General features: G+C 35.0%; 1 protein-coding gene across 4 annotated transcripts in view; it reads right to left on the reverse strand.

The window, feature by feature from the left end:
* The window catches only part of EHBP1 (EH domain binding protein 1), a 252,941-nt gene that overhangs the window by 139,957 nt on the left and 91,632 nt on the right, over positions 1-21,352 (reverse strand). For 2 of the 4 annotated variants that reach the window (XM_026668427.2, XM_087949125.1), the window contains exons 8-11: positions 21,113-21,217; positions 20,276-20,398; positions 16,129-16,381; positions 5,559-5,748 (exon numbers count right to left, since the gene is read on the reverse strand). In XM_026668427.2, the coding sequence (XP_026524212.1) occupies positions 5,559-5,748; positions 16,129-16,381; positions 20,276-20,398; positions 21,113-21,217 (671 nt within the window). The remainder of the gene's footprint in view (positions 1-5,558; positions 5,749-16,128; positions 16,382-20,275; positions 20,399-21,112; positions 21,218-21,352) is intronic. The other 2 variants (XM_026668426.2, XM_026668424.2) reach the window with 1 other exon arrangement.

A 21,352-nucleotide genomic window follows, 5' to 3' on the forward strand; every position in this document is an offset into this window, starting at 1 on the left:
CAATTTGTTAAAAAAGGTTTCAGGCAATTTCAAAAGGTCTTGACAAAAATAATGTTTCCAATACATTACTATCGTTAATAAGGTGCTTCTAATTTGTCTTGCATGTAGACAGTATTTCCATAAAGAATCTGTCATCCTTTCCCTTTCCATCTCCCACCTCAAACCAATTTAAATCCTTTAGCCATTTTATGCATCCAATGAAGTGAGCTACACCTCATGGAAGCTCTTAGTCAGAAATGGTATCAGAAACCCATGATAAATGTTTATGGTAAATACATCTCTTAATATTTGGTGATGAAGAGTGATCAATTGCAAGTATTATTTAAAGCCCTCTGAATATTGTGTTCAAATTTATTTTACACAAATGAAAAAAATACTGTTGGTGGAGTCCTCCAAAAAATGGTGTGCCAAGGTGATGCTTTTTCTGATGTTCCCCAAATTTGAACAGAAACAACCAGAAATGACCAAAAGATGGCTCTTGGATGATCATGTACTTGCCTGAGAAGAGGAATATAAATAATTGCAATTCCTGGTAAGAGCAATTGGAGGATTGAGTCTCCACCTTTTCCTGTATTTTAATTTTAAGGTGCCTTAGCTTTAAACGTCACATTTTGAACTTCTCTTCTTTTGACTTGCATGAAAATCTTCTAATCAGCAAATGTTGTGGAGATCTTCACAACAGAGAACTAAGATTTTGGGAATGAGATGCAATTGTTTGGAAAGATCCCAGTTACAATTTTAAGGAAAAGTTTTATTGTCAAGACTCAGTGGAAGATATTTGATCCTGGACAGATCAGAGATAATGACTGCAGTGATTTATAGTAGATGTTTTGAAATGGGGTGCTTTCATCACCTTGGGGTTATGATTATAAGACAATTGCAAGCCTTTGATGGTTGGTATCTCTCTTATATATCAAAGTATACCATATTTCTAGGTTGATGATCTGATTAACATATGAACTTCTAAAATTATTGTTAGATTTCACATCACTATGAATTATAGTTTCAGTTGTACAAGAAATTTAAATCTTATTATACTATGCTAAATCAAAATCACATAATCTGACCACAAATTATTATCCTTGATAAAAATAATTTTACAAAGTCCAGCATTTGTAATGATGTTATCCGAATACAATTTTTAAATGATTTTTGTTTTCATAGAATGTTTTTAAAACTCAATGGCAAACTTCATTAATGATATTAATTGCTGTATTACCTTACAAATTTCCTTTCATATGTTGCATATATTGTAGAACATATTGTTTCTCATACAAATCAGTAGGATGTTCCTCCTTCTGAACTTGCTTACTAAAAGTTATAATTCAACTTTATGTTTATGACCTGCTTTTTCCAAGAACATAAAGCAACCTTAAAATTGCATAGAAAAGCTGTACTGGACTTTATTTAGCAATTAGATTTCTTTTTCACAAAATATTTGAAGAAATAACTTACCTTTAAAGAAGAGCAGCATAAATAAAACATTAAATTGATGATCAAGAAAAAAAAATCAAACTAAATCTAAGACACAGGAAATATGTGGGGTGTCAGTAATAAAAGGGTACATAGCAAATCCATGTATAGCTCAATGCATGCATATTTTATAGGAAACTGCATGTACTATCCCATCGAATGTTCTGAGAACTATTAGAAACATTTATCTGGCATACATATCTATTATCGTTATGTAATAATTTCATTTATAATTTCACAAGAGACTAAAATATTAAGCCATGGGAACATTTTACTATTAAAAGGTTGTTAAGCATATAATAATATATTCTGCTTAACCTAATTCCAAAAGGAATCTGCTGAAAATTAGAATTATTTGGCCAAACCATATTGTCAAATTGCAAAATGGCTAACTTATTATGAAAGATGTACTTGTTCTCATGTTGTTCCATAAATGGAGAATATTATAGCACCTGAATAAAGCCACAGATTCTCATTGTATCATCATTGGGGATCCACTGTCACAAAATGTGATGCTGGTCACTAGCTTTTATGGCTTTACTGTATTCTTTACAATATTCATGAAGAAAAGATTACTTATTTAAGGGTCTTTAATAGGAAACTCTTAGATTCATTGGCTATGTAGTCTGAATAATAGATATTAGATGGCAATCTATAGAAAATAGCTCTGAATACTTATTTTGCCATTTCTATTTTGGATGCAAGACTGAGGAGACATCTTTCTATGCCTCTGCAACAAATAAAAAAACCTTCAATGGGTCACATAGAAAAAACAAATAAATTTGTTGATAAAACAAATTTTGTACAAAAATGTATTTATGTGAGTCAACTATGAGCTATAAATGTTCTCTTTTATTGGTATATATTTCTATATACATTTCTTGGTGACTTAAATGGATATCAGAACAATTTTTACCACGGATATGGTAAAATCGTACATCAAGAAATATATCACATTAATATTTGTAGAACAAAAGCTTCTTAAAATCAACACATAGATTTCTTAAGTGGAGGAAGATGAATTAGAGATAAGGGATGGAAAGGGATAGGAAAAGGAAATGGCACTGTGCAAACAATTCTATATTTTTTTAAAAATGTTAAAACCTAGGCTGGGAGGGACATGGTGACTAGAGAAAGAATTCAGTTACAATATCAGTAAATTGATATTTCAAGCCTAGTAGTTAGATGCTGATATGATAACATGATTGAGACCAGTCCTCAAGAAATGAAATGGCAAACACTGTACCGTATTCACATACATTACTTTCAATGTTTTGTAGAGCTTCATAGCTGCTATACAAGAACATAAGAGTTGCACATAAGAGAGTAAGAATAACAGGGAAGACTATTTAGAATGCAGTAGATTAGAACTGCCTTACTGAGGGATGAATTAAAATTATATGTAATTATATGCAAGAAATATGCAAATAAAAAGCATAAACAACAAAAATAAAAATGTACAAAATAACTAAATAGGTTTTCCCTATCTCAGATAATAATCACAAATTGTCTCTTTTCCACTCATATTTGTATACAGGGCAATAGTCATGCATAATAAATGGAGATGTTCTCTGAATGAACTGAATGAAGCTTGAATAAAAAGTGGGATGTTGATATGATGCTTGATCTTAGCCGAAAGGCTGAGAATTGGGTATTAACAATTGCTTAGCTCCATTTACTTATAGAAAATCCATTTAGGATTTGATCAGGTAACCTTCCGTTTCCATTGGGAAACTCAACTCAAACTAGATTTGGAGTAAAGGATAAGGTTAAGGACCCTGAATCATGTAAATAAGAAGGTTAAAAGACACCCACACCATATACAACTTGTCATACATCTTCACAAGTCATATTTTTTTCCTATCCTGAATTTAAGTGTCAGCATCTTATCTGAACTTTTGACCAAACTGGTCTGTTCGTTAATCTAAATCAAAAACTAAGTAAGATGTACAGCAAGTTTTAAAAGTGCAATTCTACACTCTGGTTGCCAGGCCTCCTTTGTCTGTATTTTGTCCTGCTGATAAAAAAACACTCCCCAGGGAAGCTTCTGATATCAAACTCTTTCTATATTGTTCGAGAGAATTGAGGCTCTTGAGGGACAGGGATTCATCAACAACTCTTCTGCCTAATTAAGTAGCAGTATGATAGATGTGACAAGGACTCCCATTCAGCTCTTAACTGAAATGATGATATCTAAAATACACCGCTGTTAAAAACAACTACAGATTTTTTAAAAGGGTCTGGAAGACATGGCGAAAGATGTCCGCAAATCCCCCCCCCCCATTCCCTTTTCTGCCTTAAAATGAAAAGTACAATCATGCAAGGAAGTTTCAAACAGTAGATTACAGAGGAAAGGTTCGGTCAAAACAAATGGTATTCTTGTGTACTATTTATTCATTTCTTGCAATATTATTGCATGCAATTTGTACTTCAGGTTGCTAAGTTGTAAATTGAAGATAGAACTATGAAGCTTATTGTGTTATTTCTTGTTTTTTTGAAGAACAATAAAGGAATTAGCAATGTGACTAATTACTAAATGTTTATCTATTCTAGATTTGTTCATTGTGAACTAGGTATTACAATGACATGCAAAACATGTTTACTATTGTTAAAAGTAAGGGGTTCTATATTAATAATTCCTTTTTTTTTCTCCCTCACACACAACAGTCTTTGGATGAACAGATGAAAGGAAAGAAGCAATTGTTCAATTGAATTCAATTGTTCAATAGAACATATTGCTCTTGTGCTTCCATGCTAGATGTACTTGAAAAAAACTTTTAAGCATTAATTAATACACCTAAGGTCCAGCAAATTCACAGAACAGAAGAAACAGAAACCCATACTTTTGTTCAAAAAGAATGAATCAGCTGAATTAGAATTAAAGGAAAATATTGAAGTTTTTAATGATTTTATCTGGAAAAAGAGCAAGCTTTTCTAAGGTAAGAAAATAGAAAGAAAATATAAAGACAGAATTACTAAATGGGTTGGATGCAGACTTTGATTCTCCTGGCATGACCATCACCGAAACAGAATTATCCAGGGGAAAGTTTGCTTCCTAAATCTCCCCAGAGCAGGAGAGGGCTGTCAAAGTTGTCTCCTTCCCTTCTCCTCAGATAATTCCTATGCAAATTCTAAGGTTTTCCATAGATTGGAGCCTTTATATTTGCAGGACAAAGTTCACATCAGATCCAAAGCCATTAGGCAAAATTTCAAGTTATTTAACAATTTGGATTCTGCAACTAAAAAGTTGTATGTAACCTGCCTCTAATTTTGTTGCTGCTTCTTAACAAATTTTTTTAACATGAATGCATCAACATTTCTTAAAGTTATGATATTTTAAAACTAAATTTACTCCTCCAATAAGATATGGTTAGATGATAGTAATTTCTTACACCTGGGAACACTGTTTATTTACCCTTGCTCTGAAAGTCTACTCATTTGTGAAAAATCAAACAATTTTTTAAAATTGTTACAAGAGCAATCCAGAATAATTTTACTTGGAAGTAAAATACTTTGCTCAGTGGGATTTAATCCTTGGTTAGCATACATAAAATTATAGTCATCATGCTTCAAGTTCTGGACTGTATAACCTGCATTTGATTGCATTTCTTCGAGATATTGTCATTTATTTCAAAGAGTTTAATGTTGCTTTCAAGATTTGTAACTGAATAAAATACAAATTCCAGTTTGTTTTGAATTATGTGCCTAGACCTGATGGCATAAATAAATAAACAAATTAGAGGGGAGTAGAAATAATGTGACAGGCAAAATTAAGGTGCAAAAAGGGACAGTACTGTTCTGAGCACAAAAAACTCTAATTACATAGCCCTAGTTTCCAGCCTGCTTGAAAAAAACAACTTTGCAATGGTTTGAAGACAAGGCCTCCTATCTAGAAATGTCTTTGGTTGTGTCACAGTATAAGATTTCAAAATCTTGGTTCTGCCCATTGGGAATGAAATAAGTGAAGATAAGTGGAAGATGTATAGCCAAAACCATATGCATTAGCCAAGAAGGTTGCCAATATGTGCAACAGAAGAAGAGGGATTTCAACTTTTAGCAAAGACTTCTGACAAGGTAGTACACACCTTAGGAGAAGAGGAAAGCTCTTTCACTGCATGAATAGCTGACATGTTCTCACTTGCTTCTCTTTCTACCTTGGGTGAGAAAATTGGTGGTTCCGGAGCTTTTCTTTTCATCTTCCTTTCTGTTTCTTGCACTGAAGTAACTTGATCGTTTAAAGCCGAACTTGCTTTGGGTTCATAAAAGGGATTGGATCTAATTGAAAGAAGGGAAACAAATTTATTTGCTATCTTGGTGTTTTTAGTGCCATTCCTGAAAGTAATTCATTTGTACCGGATTGCAACCGATGTATTTTAATTTTATACAAGAAACAGATAGAGTCAAAAGACCTGCTCATTATGCTACCAGTTCCCCTGCCCCAAATAAACAGATGAGTTATATGTTTGTGCAGCTAGATACAAATAATGCCGTAGGTCAAGAAATCTGTGATCACCATTTTTTTAAAACTTTATTGGGAATAAAATGGATTCATAGAGACTTTATATGTATTAAGTAGCACCACTTATTTCTGAAGGCTGAGATTTAATGCAATAAAATAATAGTGTTCTAACTCATTTTATTTGTATAGTAACAATCAAGATAATATAAACTGATAATGCTGACTACACCAACATAAAGCCTTCTTTTTTGTCCAAATGTTGTCTAGCATACAAAACCTGTAAAAGGAAAAGCAACATTGGGATGAATTTTCAAATTTAGCAAGTTAGCTACTCTTTAGCAATTTGGCAAGGAATATACCATTTATATATGTCTATGTTTTTTTAGAGATTAGAGATACAGCAAATACTGTTTACTGGAACCACAAGTTGTCTTAAGCAAACAACTACTACTACTTTATGAATGGATATTTCCTAAAATCATGTACTTATAGTGACTTATATTAATTGTTCACAACTCATTTTGTTATAACCCAGAGAGAAGATGTATATATAAGGTTCTTAATCATTCCATGAATTATCATACTTCTTGCATCAAAGTTTTGATTACAATAAAATAAAAATTGGATTATTTTTTTATATGTTTGATTTTGAATCAAGTTATAAAAGTCTGGCTTAGAATATTGATAAATGCTCCAAAGTAGGTATATGAGCAGAAAAAGGAAGCTATTAGATTTGTAGAAATTACATTTCCCCCCTTCCTGAACAAGTTTAGTACATTCCAGGCAAAACACTGGCCTGCAGCTATTCTTCGTGCTTAGTTCTGATGATATTCCAAAGAGAATCCAAAACCATTCTTTGGAATTAAAGCCAATACGGGCGACTGGTACTTTGCTTTCAAGCATAGAGCAGACAGATGATAGATAGATAGATAGATAGATAGATAGATAGATAGATAGATAGATAGATAGATAGATAGATAGACAGACAGACAGACAGACAGAATTAAAAAGCCAGGTCGAATAGGAAGCCTGGCAGATGCCAAGGAAGACTTGAAAGCACATGGTGTCCCTCCAGATAGACAGCATTTCAGAATTTGGATTTAAATCCACTGTTTATAGAAAAGCTTTTGAAGCAGCCTAAGCTTCTTTAAACAAAAAAGGTTATTTTGATTGAGTATTTCATCCTTCCACTCTGCAAATCTAATCCAGAGAACTGAGAACTTTCTAGAAAATTCTTTCAATAGCTGCACTGTTTTAGAAGAGGCTTTCGTAACATCTCTATAAAAGATCATTTGGAATTTTATTTTCAGAGCATTTTGAACAATTTATATGAGTCTAAAAGTGTATCCTCTTTTAATGATATATTTTGACTTTATGGAATTCCATGTTCAAGAGATTCATATGCTGCTAAATACATTCACAGAGATCTTGGCCTGTAGCTTGGAGAGTTTTCTAACAGATTACCTTTTAATTGTACGGTTTTGGATTTTATTTTTATTTTATCTAGAAGCAAAGGCTTAATTTTATTGTTGTTGTTCTCTTAATTCAATCTCAAAAGCACTCTGAATGGTTTGGATTTTGAGTTAGATAAGTAGGATATAAACAAGGATGTTAATGCATTTACTACCACCCTGTGGCTTGTGATTTCTTTTGTAACCAGGAAGAATCATCCATTGGAACAAATCTATAGTAAGTAATTCTCTGAGGAGTCAAGTTTGCTAATTATATAATTAGATTTCTGGAAAAAAAGAGAAAAGGCTTTAAAGCAAATATAAAACCTAACTGCATTCATAAACTACTGCACAGCAGAGCTGTTTTGTCATAGTTTATTACAGACAGAAGATGTAGATCTAGTTGAACGAAAGAAATAACTGAAAGGAAAATAACCAGGTTGCAAAGTGAATGCACCTTTGAGATGTTCTCACTTCAGTGCTCATCAAATGCAAAAAAAAAAAAATCAAAGCTCAGAGTGATGTCAAAATAAACAATGGAGATGTGCATGACAAAAGGCAAAGGTAGAAAATGAATGGCACTCCATTTGGAAGAGAAAACTCAAGAATGTCTGTCAATCATTTAATTTTGCTAACAAGCTTGTTAAGCTGTCCTCAAACAGAGGAAATTCAAAGCAGGGTGAAATTAATGATGAGAAAAGTTAAGAACAAGGAGGTTACAGAGTTTTCTTTTGTTCTAAAAGTTATTTTTGTGTGTGGACATTTAACAAACAATATGTTTTGATAGCAAACTATCTGACCCCCATGGCCTTGGAAACAGAGATTCAGCATCTGTCAGATATTATCCTATATCTAATGTAAGTGAGTAATGAATAAGCTGCTCACAGTAACAGGAACTTCTTTTCTATCTTTTGCACAAGTGTACATTTATTTTTAAGAAAATTAAGAAAATGTTTCATAAGTTTCTTAAAAACCTCTCAGAAGTTTTAAATGTGTGACACCTATTTCCATATCTCACCCATGTTTAAGGTTTTAAATACAACCTAGGAACACACTCTATTTAGTATTATCATATATAAAACTTAGTTTCTCAAAAGGTGGTCAAAATATATTTTAGTAATTACCTAACTCCTTAATGTTTAAATAACTTATTTACTCTGGGTTGTTTCTGCATAAGAGATGTCCCCCTTCATCCAGGATTATATTTCAGTTACGTAAGAAGAAATACTCTTGTCCAGAAATTTGTGCAACTGTGCAAAATGTGATCATGACTTTCACTAAATTATCTTTATGCTAAGCTCATGTGAATAATTAATTGTGAAGAAAAAAGTATGAACTTTGAGCTAAGATATGCACAAAATAGCAAAAGCAGTATTAAAATACATTATTTTTTTCCAGATCTTTACTTGTTCTGGAAAATAATTCATAGGGCAATTTAAGTAGAATTTCACATGAAATGGAAGCATTCACACTTTGGACAACACTGATTCACTTGGCTATAAAATGGAGATGAGCACCACCCTTTAGAATTGGACATGACTGGACAGGGGAAACCTTTACCTTTTTTAAAAATGTTATTAGTAGTCCTTACTTTATAACCAGCTGCTCAATGAAAGTTACAAAGGCCTCAGAAAGAGTGCTATACATTAAGCACTTCTGACCACTATAAAATATCACACTCACATACACACACCTGGCACCACGATCACATTAACGTATTTTGAGCGCTTGGCAACTGGCTCACATTTACTACTGGTTGTAGCTTCCCATGATCACATGACTGCCATTTACGTTTGTCCGTTTCTGGCGGGTTTTGTTAGTTTCTGGCAAAAAATATTGATTTGGGAAAATGGATTTGCTTAACGATCATGTGACTCACTTAACAACACAAAGTTTGGACTTATAACTCTGTGATTTGCTTAACAACCACTGTAATAATGGTAAAAAGATTTGGGTCTGGTCACGTTGGTGCCTCAACTTACAACCACAACAACTTACAGCAAAATATTCCGGTCCCAAATGTCTTCATAAGTCAAGGACTACCTGCAAAGCCCTATATTTCTGGTACATGAAAACTAGGAAAATAAAACTGGGACTCCCTGGGAGCTGAATATGGTTTTAAAAAATGCTATCGGATAGGGAAGACAAGTCAAATGAATTTTGCTCTCCCTTGTGAAAAATCTCTTGTGGAAGATACCTCTGGAATCATGATGAACCATCTACGTACGTTGAGTATATTTGTTTTCTGAACGAGCTGTAATGAAGGAAAATCTAAAGAGGATGAAAGCTCAATATATGCACCTAAAGATACAATGACATCCCTTTTAGATAATGCCTGTTTTTACATTTTCTAATTTAATGTGACTTGCAGAAGCTGCTTTAAAAAGTTTGGCTCAGAAGATAAAAACGAATGTTGACTTAATGGCAAATTCTGATGTCACACAGGAACCAATACAGAGGACAAAACTATGGAATTCTAAGTTAAAGCATTTACTACAAAGAAAACAGAAATACTAATTTAAAATGTCTTTACAATACTGATACTTCCTTCTCATCTGTATTGTAAAAGATCAAGAAATGTTTTTGCCATAATGAAGGTTTGTGACCACTAAAAATACATGCATCATAGCATTAGTTTTGAGGGAAAATGTAACAAATCAGTAACAAATTTCTTATTAAAAAATCTGTACAGAATTGCAAGCTCAGTTAAGTTTCATTTAAAACTTGACAGAGGCACTGAGTGAACAACAGAGATAGTCTTTGACTTATAACCATTAGTTTAATGACTATTAAGTTACAATGGCACTGAAAAAAGTGGCTTATGACCAGTCCTCGTGACCATTATCTTATGACTAGTGCAACGTCTCCATGACCATGTGTTCAAAATTTGGATGCTTGGTAATTGAGATGTATTTGCATATGATGGTTGCAGGACCCTGGGGTCATCTGATTGCCACTTAATGATCTTACCAACCTGCTTCCAACAAGCTAAATCAATGGGGGGGGGGGGAGAGCCAGATTCATTGGCTTGAATCATGACTGCATGATTCACTTAACAACTGTGGCAAAAAGGTTGTAAAATTGAGTGTGATTCATTTAACAATATCCTTACTTGACAATAAAAATTCTGATCCTAATTATGGGCAGAAGTGGAGGACTATTTGTAGAGAAATTGAGAATTTGGAAAATGATGCCAGGAACAGAAGTCTTGAAAATTTGTCCCATTAAAGCCAAAAGCATTTAGTTCTAGAAATTCCATATATAGTTCTATATTTAAATGTACAAATGAACAACTACAGTATATTATACAGGGAAATCTTGACTTAGCAGACCTCGATGAAATGATTACATCAGTTGTAGAAGTTATAAGTTATATCACTTGCACAATAGAAATAATATGTGTGGTGTAACAATGCACAAATGAAGTAATTTGTGTCAGTTGCATAATAATAGCATTGCAAATAACAAATTCCCCAATGTACAGAACAATTGGGAATAATGAATATTCCCTCCTCCCTCCTGTTTAAATCAAGGTTTCACTGTATTATTTTTCCTAGATTTAATGGGTTACATAGCAGGATGATAGCTTTGGAATAAATATATTTTCCTTGCAATTATGAACATCTTCTCCAGAATTCAAGCTACTTTTTAAAATACTTCCCAATTCCTCAGATAATCATGGACAGTTATACAAGCAAAAGGCATGCATGCATAGTGACTGAGATGCAAAACAATACTGAAACGGTCCCAGTGCCATCACACAAATCACAGAGGGTTCCCTCGTCTTGAATACTGCAGGCAAGGCTGGTCACCACATCTTAAAAAAGACATACAGGAGAAAAAATAGGATGATCCAGAGACGGATGATGAAAATGATAAGAAAGATGGAGAGACTTCTGTGAAAAGAGATTGAAAAGATTAGAGTTGTTTGGCTTAGAGTGTAGACAAAATGAGAGCAGATTTGAAATAAATGCTTATCTCACATTGCGAATTGCACCCAATGTGTACTGTTTCTCCATTTGCAGAAAGGTGACCTGAAATTTTTAAAATCTGTGTCATATTCCTCTAAATCTCAACAGGTTTCTGAAAGATGAGTAGGCAATAACATGGAAAAGGAGAAGAACTAAACATGGACAAAACAGATGAAAGAACTGGCTATTCTGGTCTGGCCTCAGGTGTGATGGGAACTGAGGAGAAAAGGAATGGTGAACAAGTAGCTTGATCTCCAAGAGCTTCTAGTAGAGCTAATGAGTTATGCAGGCTAACACCTCTGGCACAAATACCCAACAATAATACGTGGAAGATGGACTAAGCATGCATCACATAATTCAACTGAGGGATTCACTTGTACAAAATGTGGAGATAGCCAACATTTTAAACAGCAACAAAAATGAGAAATTCATGGAAGATTGGTCTCTCAGGGGCTACTAGTTTCAACTACACTTTATAATCTCCAGAATTCTGAGCAATGTAATTTAAACACCTGCTGAGAAGCAATGCTGAAGGTGGACTACCTCCCTGACTGGGTTAGGGACCTAGGGACTTCTGTCCTCATTGTGAGTTGTGTTGGTGGGGTGCACGAAGGGAGGCTCAGTCAATCTCGTTGTACACATGTTGTACTCTGACAATAAAGGTAATAATAACCATAATCACAACTATCTGTGTGCCTTCCCAGATGCACCTGGCTAGTCTTATTTAGGCTTAACATCCTTAAGCTGTTTCCTAGAACATTGCTCCATTCATCTCTTGGCTTAATACACCTGTTCAGAGAAGCACAAAATACATTGAAGTTGAAACATCTCGTTCCAGTTTGAAACAAGCTGTTTCCAACTTCAGGGGAAATGTTCTGAATCAAGGTGTTTCAAACTCAAATTGTTTCAAATTGGAAGCATTTTCTACATGTTTACTCACGATGACCACTGTTTGCAGCAAAAACCAATTTGATGCTAAATGATTATGTATGTCTATCTTAATACCTAAATCAATTACAAAAATCACAGCAATTCTGCAATGATCTCATGACACACATTTCATCATTTGCCTGCCCTTTCATGAACCCTCATGGTTCCAAGCCTATCAACTTTGCAGAATGAAACTCTGGATACCTGTGACAGTCACTGTGTACACAGAGTTCCACTGCTAGTTTATGCAAAGGAAGAATAAGTATTTTCTCAGTCATTATAGGACTACTTCCTCAATGCTGTGATTGGAACTGCTGGAATTTGGATGACACACCACCACCTTCTCCTCACTTCCACAATAAGATTTATTGTGCATTTAGACACAAGAACAATGTGCTCCAGATATTACTACTTTTTTCCCTCTGACACAATATATACATATACTGTACTTTAATTCTGACTTATTGTGTTGGATGAATGCAAATGCTATGATTTGCAAATTATACTTTACTGCATAGTGCAGTGGTTGTCAACCTTTTCTTCACCAAGACCCCTTTTAAATAACTTTTGTGGTCATGGACCATAGCCAGGACCCTCAAGATTTAAGATTTAAATCATAACATTTCTTCAAGCATTCACACTTCCCCCTGTGATGACATCACAGCCCCCCAGGGGTCCGCAGACCAAAGGCTGAGAACCACTGGCATAGTATGTTGTGCAAATCCAATCATGATTTTTAGCCAAAATTATGGCTTACTGTGATGTGTGAACCCAGCCTCTTTGCCTCTGACAAGTATTATTCCATTACATATAGAGAACTGGACTTCCTCGTGTGAATTTCCCAGGTGCTATCTGTATCGCAATCAGCAGAATTAATACAGCGTCTCCAATACTTTTTCATGGAATTGCTAATGTATTTTTTTCCAAAAGCTGCTACAAGTTTACAAGCTCCATGAAAGATCATTAAGCAACATGTAATGGCTAACGAATATTAAAGTGGATCTATAGGAATCTTTCTGGTACAGTACTAGTATGTTTTTGTTGCAAAGAAACCACAGTTGGAGATTCCAGTAACATTGTTCCTAGCATACTTTAGGATAGGTGATCCTCCTCCTTTATCTACTCATAATCTAGAAGAACAATTATCTGTTAAGGAAAGAAAGATGATCTTTTGCATTGCTAAGGCGAAGCAGCTGGGTCATGGTGGGGAGTATCATTAGAGCAGGGGTGTCAAACCGTGTCATCACGGCATTGTCACGTAACGTATTGAGACTTTTCTCCCTTCGCTAAACCGGGCGTGGGCTTGGCCAGTGCATGACACATCTGGCCTGCGGGCCGTAAGTTTGACAACCCTGCATTAGAGAGTCAAGGATGAGAAACTTCAGAAGATCTTTATAATCCAGATAGCATTCTATCCAATTGACTCCTACAGAAGATTTTCCAGATTTCTCCAAGAGAAATTCACATTCAGAAACCGACCGTGTGATCTCCTCTATGTGAAATCTGAGCCATTCCATTGAATTGGGGCTCTTTGCACCACCCATATGATTCAAATGTATCCGGATGGGATTTCAGGTGAACAGCTAGAGGCTGCCTTTATTAATTTATTTTAAAATGCTGCCTTATGCTGTAGTTTATCAGATAGTCCTGTTTAGTACTTCTCTTTTATTACCATTCCTGGTGAGGTATGCAGAAAATAAGGGGCTTTTTCCTCTCTCACTAAGGATGTCAATCAATTTCATTTGGTCCATATTTTAAGGACACTGACCTAATTCTTCTGAGATTGGAATGTAGTTAGCTTTCTGACTTCACATTTCAAAGGGTGGTTATTCAAGTAAAACACTGCATGGTATAAAAGCTGTGCTTGCACTGTGGTTAGAATGCAGTATTGCAGGCTGACTCTGCCCATTGCTAGTTTGATCCTGACCAGCTCAAGGTTGACTTAGCCTTCCATCCTTCCAAGGTCAGTAAAAGGAGGACCCAGATTGTTGGGGGCAATAGGCTGACTCTGTAAACTGCTTAGGGAGTGCTGTAAAGTATTCAGAAGTGGTATATAAGTCCAAGTGCTATTGCTATTTATTTAAAAAATACCCAAATTTTATGAATCCGTAAATTTATAAATTTGCATACCAGTTGCATATATTAAGGAGAAAGAACATTATAGAAAATTAAGTTCTTGAAATTTCTTTTAAAACTCACAAAATGTTATAGAAGAGATTATGACCGAACACAAAAACAGTGACATGCATACAAAACAGGGGATTGAGATTCATCTATAGCTTGAAATTGATGGTTCCTGTTTCCCAATTTTATATTCTTTGTAGTGCACCAAGGGATACTGCTGATGAAAGTCTGATTATGAAACACTGTGCTGACAATGCAGGGACATAAATAGCCTAACAGCACAGTGGAAGCAAAGGATTGCTTGATAAATAAACCGAAGTTCAATGAAAAAGGAAATAAGCTTCCACATATGATCCTTAATGCACATGTAAACATGTGCCTAGAATCCAGAAGGAATGGTCCAGCAATTGCTACTGAAAAGATGGTGGGTGGTTTGTTCTTCACATTTTGACTGTCTTGAAAGTTAACTGTTATGCTACAAAAAGGTTAGGAAGCTACAGCTGCAATGAAACACATTAGTATTTGGATAGAAAACATCCAGTATTCCTTAAATATCCTTCTATTAATTCAGTGCTACAGATTTCATTGTAGATGACAATAAATTTTAAAAGATCTTTACTTGTACTTTTATATCAATTTTTTTACTCTCTTGTTTTTTTCCCCCTTACTTCTCTCCGTTGACTATCAACCTTCCACTGTTTGCCTTTTCTAATTTGTCATGAACTGCAAACGATGGCTAAGATGATAGAGATCTAGTGATATTGATCTGATAATACGTACTTAGTCAGATTCAGGAAGTAGAACAATAAATCTTGCTATACCTCAGTAGGCTTTGTCTGGCCTTGGAAGCTAAACTAAGTCAAACTGCTTCATTAGGCTGGGGGTTTAAAAAAAAAAACTTCCCTGAAGAAGGCAACAGCAAACTACTTTGGTACTGTATAGCTTACTTTGGTACTGCATAGTTACGTCCATTTAGTCATCAAGATCTGACTCAGTCTCATCTAATTTGTATACAAAACCAACACTCAGACTTGATCAAGTTGCAATTATTTTTCAAAGCAACAAGCCAACAAAACAACTTAGAAAAATCTACACTCACTTTCCAGGACAAGGGGAAAAAAGGCGGGGGGGAATAGGAGAGACCTGGGACCACCATTTGTATTTATAACAGAGAAAACACAATGAGTTTCATCTTCTTCAAATATTAGGGCAATCGATGCTATTATTACTAAAGCCGATTAAGAAAAGTTCTCTGCATAATACATCTAATACAATATTTGAAAAGGGGGGAAGTCTTGAATTCTATATAGAACCGCTTCAATGTATTGAGTGATTATTGACTAAAAAAAGGATAGTACCAAAGTTCTAAAGACTAGGTCATCCATTATCCTCAACCTTATATATATGGATAGTTCAAAGCTGGCCACTAGCCAACCGAACTGTTGCAGCAGCCATGCCACGCCTGAATTGAGCATGCATGCTTTTCATTGTGAATATCTGTATCTACGCCTCCCTTCAGACATTCTGCTCTGATGATTTAAAGCCTCACAGACAAAAAGCCAGTAACACGCATGCCCCAATGTTTAATGTTCAAATTCTGTTAACGGAGCAGTTTATTCTTGTACTTCATACAAGAATAATCAGGTTTTAATATTTTATGCCTGGGGGTTCTGTGCTGAAATCCCAACTAATGCAAAGGGGAAAAAAGTGATCTACTTACTCATCTAACTCCTCTTCATCTGTTCTTGATGTGTCAGCGTAAAGATATTTGCTCATGTCCACAGGCCGGATATTTTTCCTTTTGATAGGTTGAGGAGGAGAGTCTTTGACAGGTAATAGGATCTCAGGTTCAGGGTCTGGCTCATCAAAAGGGTTCACATACTCCACACTCTTTTCTTTAAAGGGGTTATATTCATCGCTGTCATCACAGTAGCGCTCTTGTTTGGATAATGAAGTCATCTTAAAGTCTTGCTCTACAGAGAGCACAATCAAGAGGTTGTGTCTTTATGGAGAAGGAACTCTTCAATTCCTTCAGAATAGTGTATTTCTCCTGTTATAACTCTAGTAGAATACAAAATAGTTCCCATCCCAAATTAATATTAATAAAACTAGAGGAGTACCAATAAAGTGTGTTGTAAACCATTATAAACCAAAATGAAAAAAATAGCCAGACAATTATTTGATGACTAGGGAAAGTGAAAAAAAAACAAACAACTAAGAAAATTGGTAAGTATTGGGAGAATCCTCAGGATTTCCACAGGACCACCCATGTAATTCATATAATACCTGTTCAGACATAATTTGAAATAGTTACACGTTCTGCTAAAACCAACTTTTCCAAAAAGGCAGATTGCAGAAAGCAGATTGCCATGTTCCCAATTCCATCTTTTGTGTATGCATTTTAAACAATAAATAATTGAAAAAGAGGGAAAGGTTTCATTTGACTTTTGCTTCTAGTGTTGTACAAAAATATTAGCGTTAACATGTTATTCAGTACTGGCCAGAACAAAGAATTAGTTATATACAAAAAGGAAATTGTCATTGTTACAAAAAATTCACCTTTACTTTTTGTTCAACTGTTGAAAGTAAAGCAATTCAAGCAGAAGTCCTGCTCAATTGTGATCCATTAAACCAAAAGCAGATTAGTCATATATTGTAATTTTGTTATATATCTTCTTCATAATGTCCCTTATTTTTTGCTCTCCCAAATAGAAGGAATGCAACATACTGCTCTGGCCAGGTGACTCAGAAATCATTCAGATTTGATATATGCCCTGAAACAATTAACTAAAGAAATGTACCAGTAATCTACTTCAAAAACTGGCTTAGGATCATACAAATTCAACTCACAATTTGTTCATTTCATCTTTATATTTAATCTGCCTCTATGACTGCATATCTAGTCCTGCATCCGAGTTGCTAGACATATGAAATTCATTCAGTAACAGAGATGTTCTAGAACATCAGTTTAAAATACACCCTGTTCTAGAGGCATATTTCAGAATATCAAGGACCATTAATAAAGAATATGTGGAATTGTACAGATGAAATCTTGATATTCAATTTATAATATTTATGACAAGTACGGCTTAAAGGAAGAATACAAGAATCATTTATAACAAAAATGAAGTAATCAACTGATTAATTACAGAAGTCCAAGTGCTAGAGATGCAATAGTTACTATCTCAAAAAGCTGAAAGAAAAAAAACCTTTCGAGATTAACACGTCATCAAAGACATGAACCGAATACAGAAAAGTGATGCAAACTTTTTTAAACAAAAGAAAACAATAAGAAAACAAAGAACAATGGGAAGGAGGAAAGAGAAGGGTGTTCAGAAAGAATCTGTATATTTAAACAATCAACCTCTTGTAACATTTAACACTTATATTGTTCTTTTAATCTTCAAAATTCTTTACAAACATTAACTAATTAATCTAAATCCTTCTGTCAAATGTAGATACAGCAGAACTCTGGGATGTATTACTAATCCAAGACACAGTTAAAAGGGAAACACTGTTGCTGTTTAGACTAGTTAAGCCTCCCTTAAGTACTGCAGAGTAACAAAGTTAGTTTACAAGCATTAGCTAGAAGAGACTTCCCTAACCGTCGGCCTCAGTTTATCAGACAGTATGTTTAATAACAGACAGCATTTCAGTCTATCTTCTCCAGCCACCCAATGTCCAGGGGGAAAAAACCCATTAAGCACAGATGAAGCTGTTCCATGGTAGAATAAGGCTTGCACTAGGAACTCTGTGTATGCATATCCTTTTTCTCCAATATCAACCTTATGGATCTGATGTTGGAGGCCAGTCTCCTATTGGAAAGCCTGAGATTTAAAATCATCTAGACTCTAGATTCTAGAGGCTTAGTAGTTAGATATTACACTCAATAATTAGAACACTGTAGAATACAATATGGTTGTATCGTGATTATATTTCATAACTTGGTATGTATTTATCACTCCAGAAAGAAGCAAAGAATTTATACAAATCTCACCTCTGCTTTTCTATATTAATCTTTCTAGTATGTTAGGGAGGGGGTCTCTAATGGAATGGAGGTAACTATGCAGATAGCAGTACACATATGGCAAGATGGGCAGCAAATAAATGTAATAAACAATACTACATTTTAAAAAATAATAGATAATAATTTCCCAGCCTAGCCAATAAAGGACCAAGGAACAAGGCCAGAATTAGTATCAGCCTGAAGGCAAAAGTTCACACTGAGAGCCACTGAACTAAACTATATCTAAAGAATGGCTTGTTCAATTCATGTCTTGAAAATCTCCAAGAATGGAAAGCCCACATCTCTCTGGATAGCTGGATGGTACTGTCAAATTGTTCTCAAAACATTTTTCTTACTACAAAACTTAAATCTGGTTCTTTCTGGTTTCAGGCCATTCTATCTAGTCTCGCCCACTAAGGTAGCTGAGAAGCTGCACCCTTCAATAAGAAGACATTCAGACCAATAACTTGTGTAGGCTCTGCAAGCAATGATCTACTAGGCCTTGACAGTCTGGAGAAAACCCCTTATAACTTCACTGTCATAAACAGAATCTCTCTATTCTGTTGGCAGAAATCTCTGCAAGGGTGCAAGAGGGATCTTGATGAATTTTTAGGTTTCCTAAATGCACCTGGGGACTTGCTACTTCATGTGAAATAGGATGAAGATGTGATTCTGTTGATGTCCTGGCAGGAATTCAGAATCAGATTACCAAAGCAGATTACCAAAATTGCTAGGATTATCCAAAAGAGCCCTTTAGTCCCATGAAATTAGATCACCTCCAAGGTTTACTAGGGAGCTGAGAATATTGAAGTAGAATGGACAACAGATGAACCACAAAAGGAGAAAGTCTCAGGATAGATCAAAATATAGAGTCCATCTTAAGATCCATTTGAATATCTGCCCTGTGGAGGGAGCAAGAAAGTGCTTACTTCTGTCTCTCTGCAGTATCTGCACAAAACAGGCCAACATAGCTTCTCCATACTAAATGGTAATTTGTCTGCCAAAATGTTGGAGGAATGCAACTGGAACAGCACAGTTTACAATTCTGTGCAGATAAAGTTGAATGGATCCATTACAACTTTTCAGTTAAGCTACAGGCAAGACATAGGGATGAAAGCTCAGCAACTATTTGTCTTCTTATTTCGGATCCTCTTCAGGCTATAGATTTCAAGGCTGAAAATCAGTTGTGAGGGACGAGGACCACTGCTTACTAATCCTTTTCTTTTTCAGCTGGTTAAACAAAAATGGGACTGGCCCCATATGTTCCTTTTGTTTAACGGAAGCAACGATAAGGACTTTGTTAAAGAAATCCTCTTTTGGGCTGGTTGAACGTATACTCGTAGGGCATCTCAAATGTTTTATTTGTATGTAAAATGATTGAGAATACAGTAGCCTCACAACTCAAGAGACATCTGAATGGTATGTTTTGCTGGATTGAAGTCAATTGGGATTTTGACTGGAATGATCCTGAAAACAATTCTTCTGGACTATTCAGTAGCTTTTAATTTTATTCATCATGATATCCTTCCAGAGTACTTGATGGATTGGGACTTAAGTATTGATCATTATTACTAGGACTTAAAATATTATATAAGCTTTTATTAAATTTCCCAGACATGTCTAGAAAGAGAAAAATGATTTGATCAGACACTGACCTAAAAGGCTACTGCAGATTGAATAATTCCATCATTAAGTTGCACCTTAAACAAGCTATGGTTGAATACTTAAATTGAAAATTATTAGCACATAAGCAACATCAAAGAAACTTTTAGAAAATGAGAAGTAGGAAGTACATGTAGTTTGTGATCTTGCCGCAATGTATAGCACAATCCAAAAGATTGTATATGGCAAAATTAAATACCTTCGATATCAGTGTCTCCAAAAGGATTCAGTTCTGACCTATCAGAATCTACAAATGGATTTGATCTTGAATTTGCCAAATCTTGCTCCTCTTCATCCAGGAAACTAAGCTTGTTGATAAGTTCTAAGAAACCAAGCAAAATACTTTTCAGTACACATTTTATACTTTCATTTAGGATTACACATGGAATGTTTAAACAATCACTTTCCAAATGCTTATTTTAAGTACTATGTATTCCTTTTAATAGTGAATCGAGACACGTTTTCTACTGCTAAACTAAACTGTTATATTTATAGAACACCAATGTTTCCAGCTTAGTAACATGAACAAAAACAAGTGCAAGTTTATTATGTGACTGTTTCAGTGAAGTGGAAGGCTCTAGCAATAGTTTTTAGGAAGAAAAAAATGCTAACTTAAAGAAAATCAATATATAAAGGTGGCAATTTTTTCATTACTAAGCTGGAAGGCCCACATGCAGCATACAAATTACCTCAGATAAAGAATGCAATATTTTCAAGCACAAGTAATGGCGGTTCTGAGCTAGCTTTAGCAAATGGAAGATCCGACTATAATTGCAATCTTTTCTGATCAATGACCACCCTGGAGAGGCTGATGGGAACATGAATCCAGTAATATCTGAGGGCCATAGTTTCCTCACCTTGGCTGATGAACGCACCACATCTTGTTGCATACTCTTGGTTGTATGCAACAAGACTGTAATGGACACCAAGCACGAAGCACAAAGCTATAACCAACACTTGAATATGAACAGATACTAAGGAAGTCACAGTAAAATGCAGGCATGCCAGAAACAGAAAAGGAGGAAAGCTCATAGACCTTCAGAAGAACTGGCTGATTTAGTGGACAGCATATTTGTATGCTTTATGCAGTCATCTTGATCTTCATCTAAGCTGCTCAGAGCATTCAACTGGTTTACAATTTCTGTAAACAGAAGCCAGTCAAGACAACTGTGAGGTAAGGTCATTTAATGGAAAAGGAATACAATACATGCTGTTATTAGGAAAAAGAGAAAAGGAAAGAAAGACAAATGTTAATTTAGGAATACATTCCCGACCG

The sequence above is a fragment of the Notechis scutatus genome, chromosome 1 (genome assembly GCF_049901735.1).
Source record: "Notechis scutatus isolate UNSWTSFEM ecotype Mainland chromosome 1, rNotScu1.2, whole genome shotgun sequence".
NCBI classification, from domain to species: domain Eukaryota; kingdom Metazoa; phylum Chordata; class Lepidosauria; order Squamata; family Elapidae; genus Notechis; species Notechis scutatus.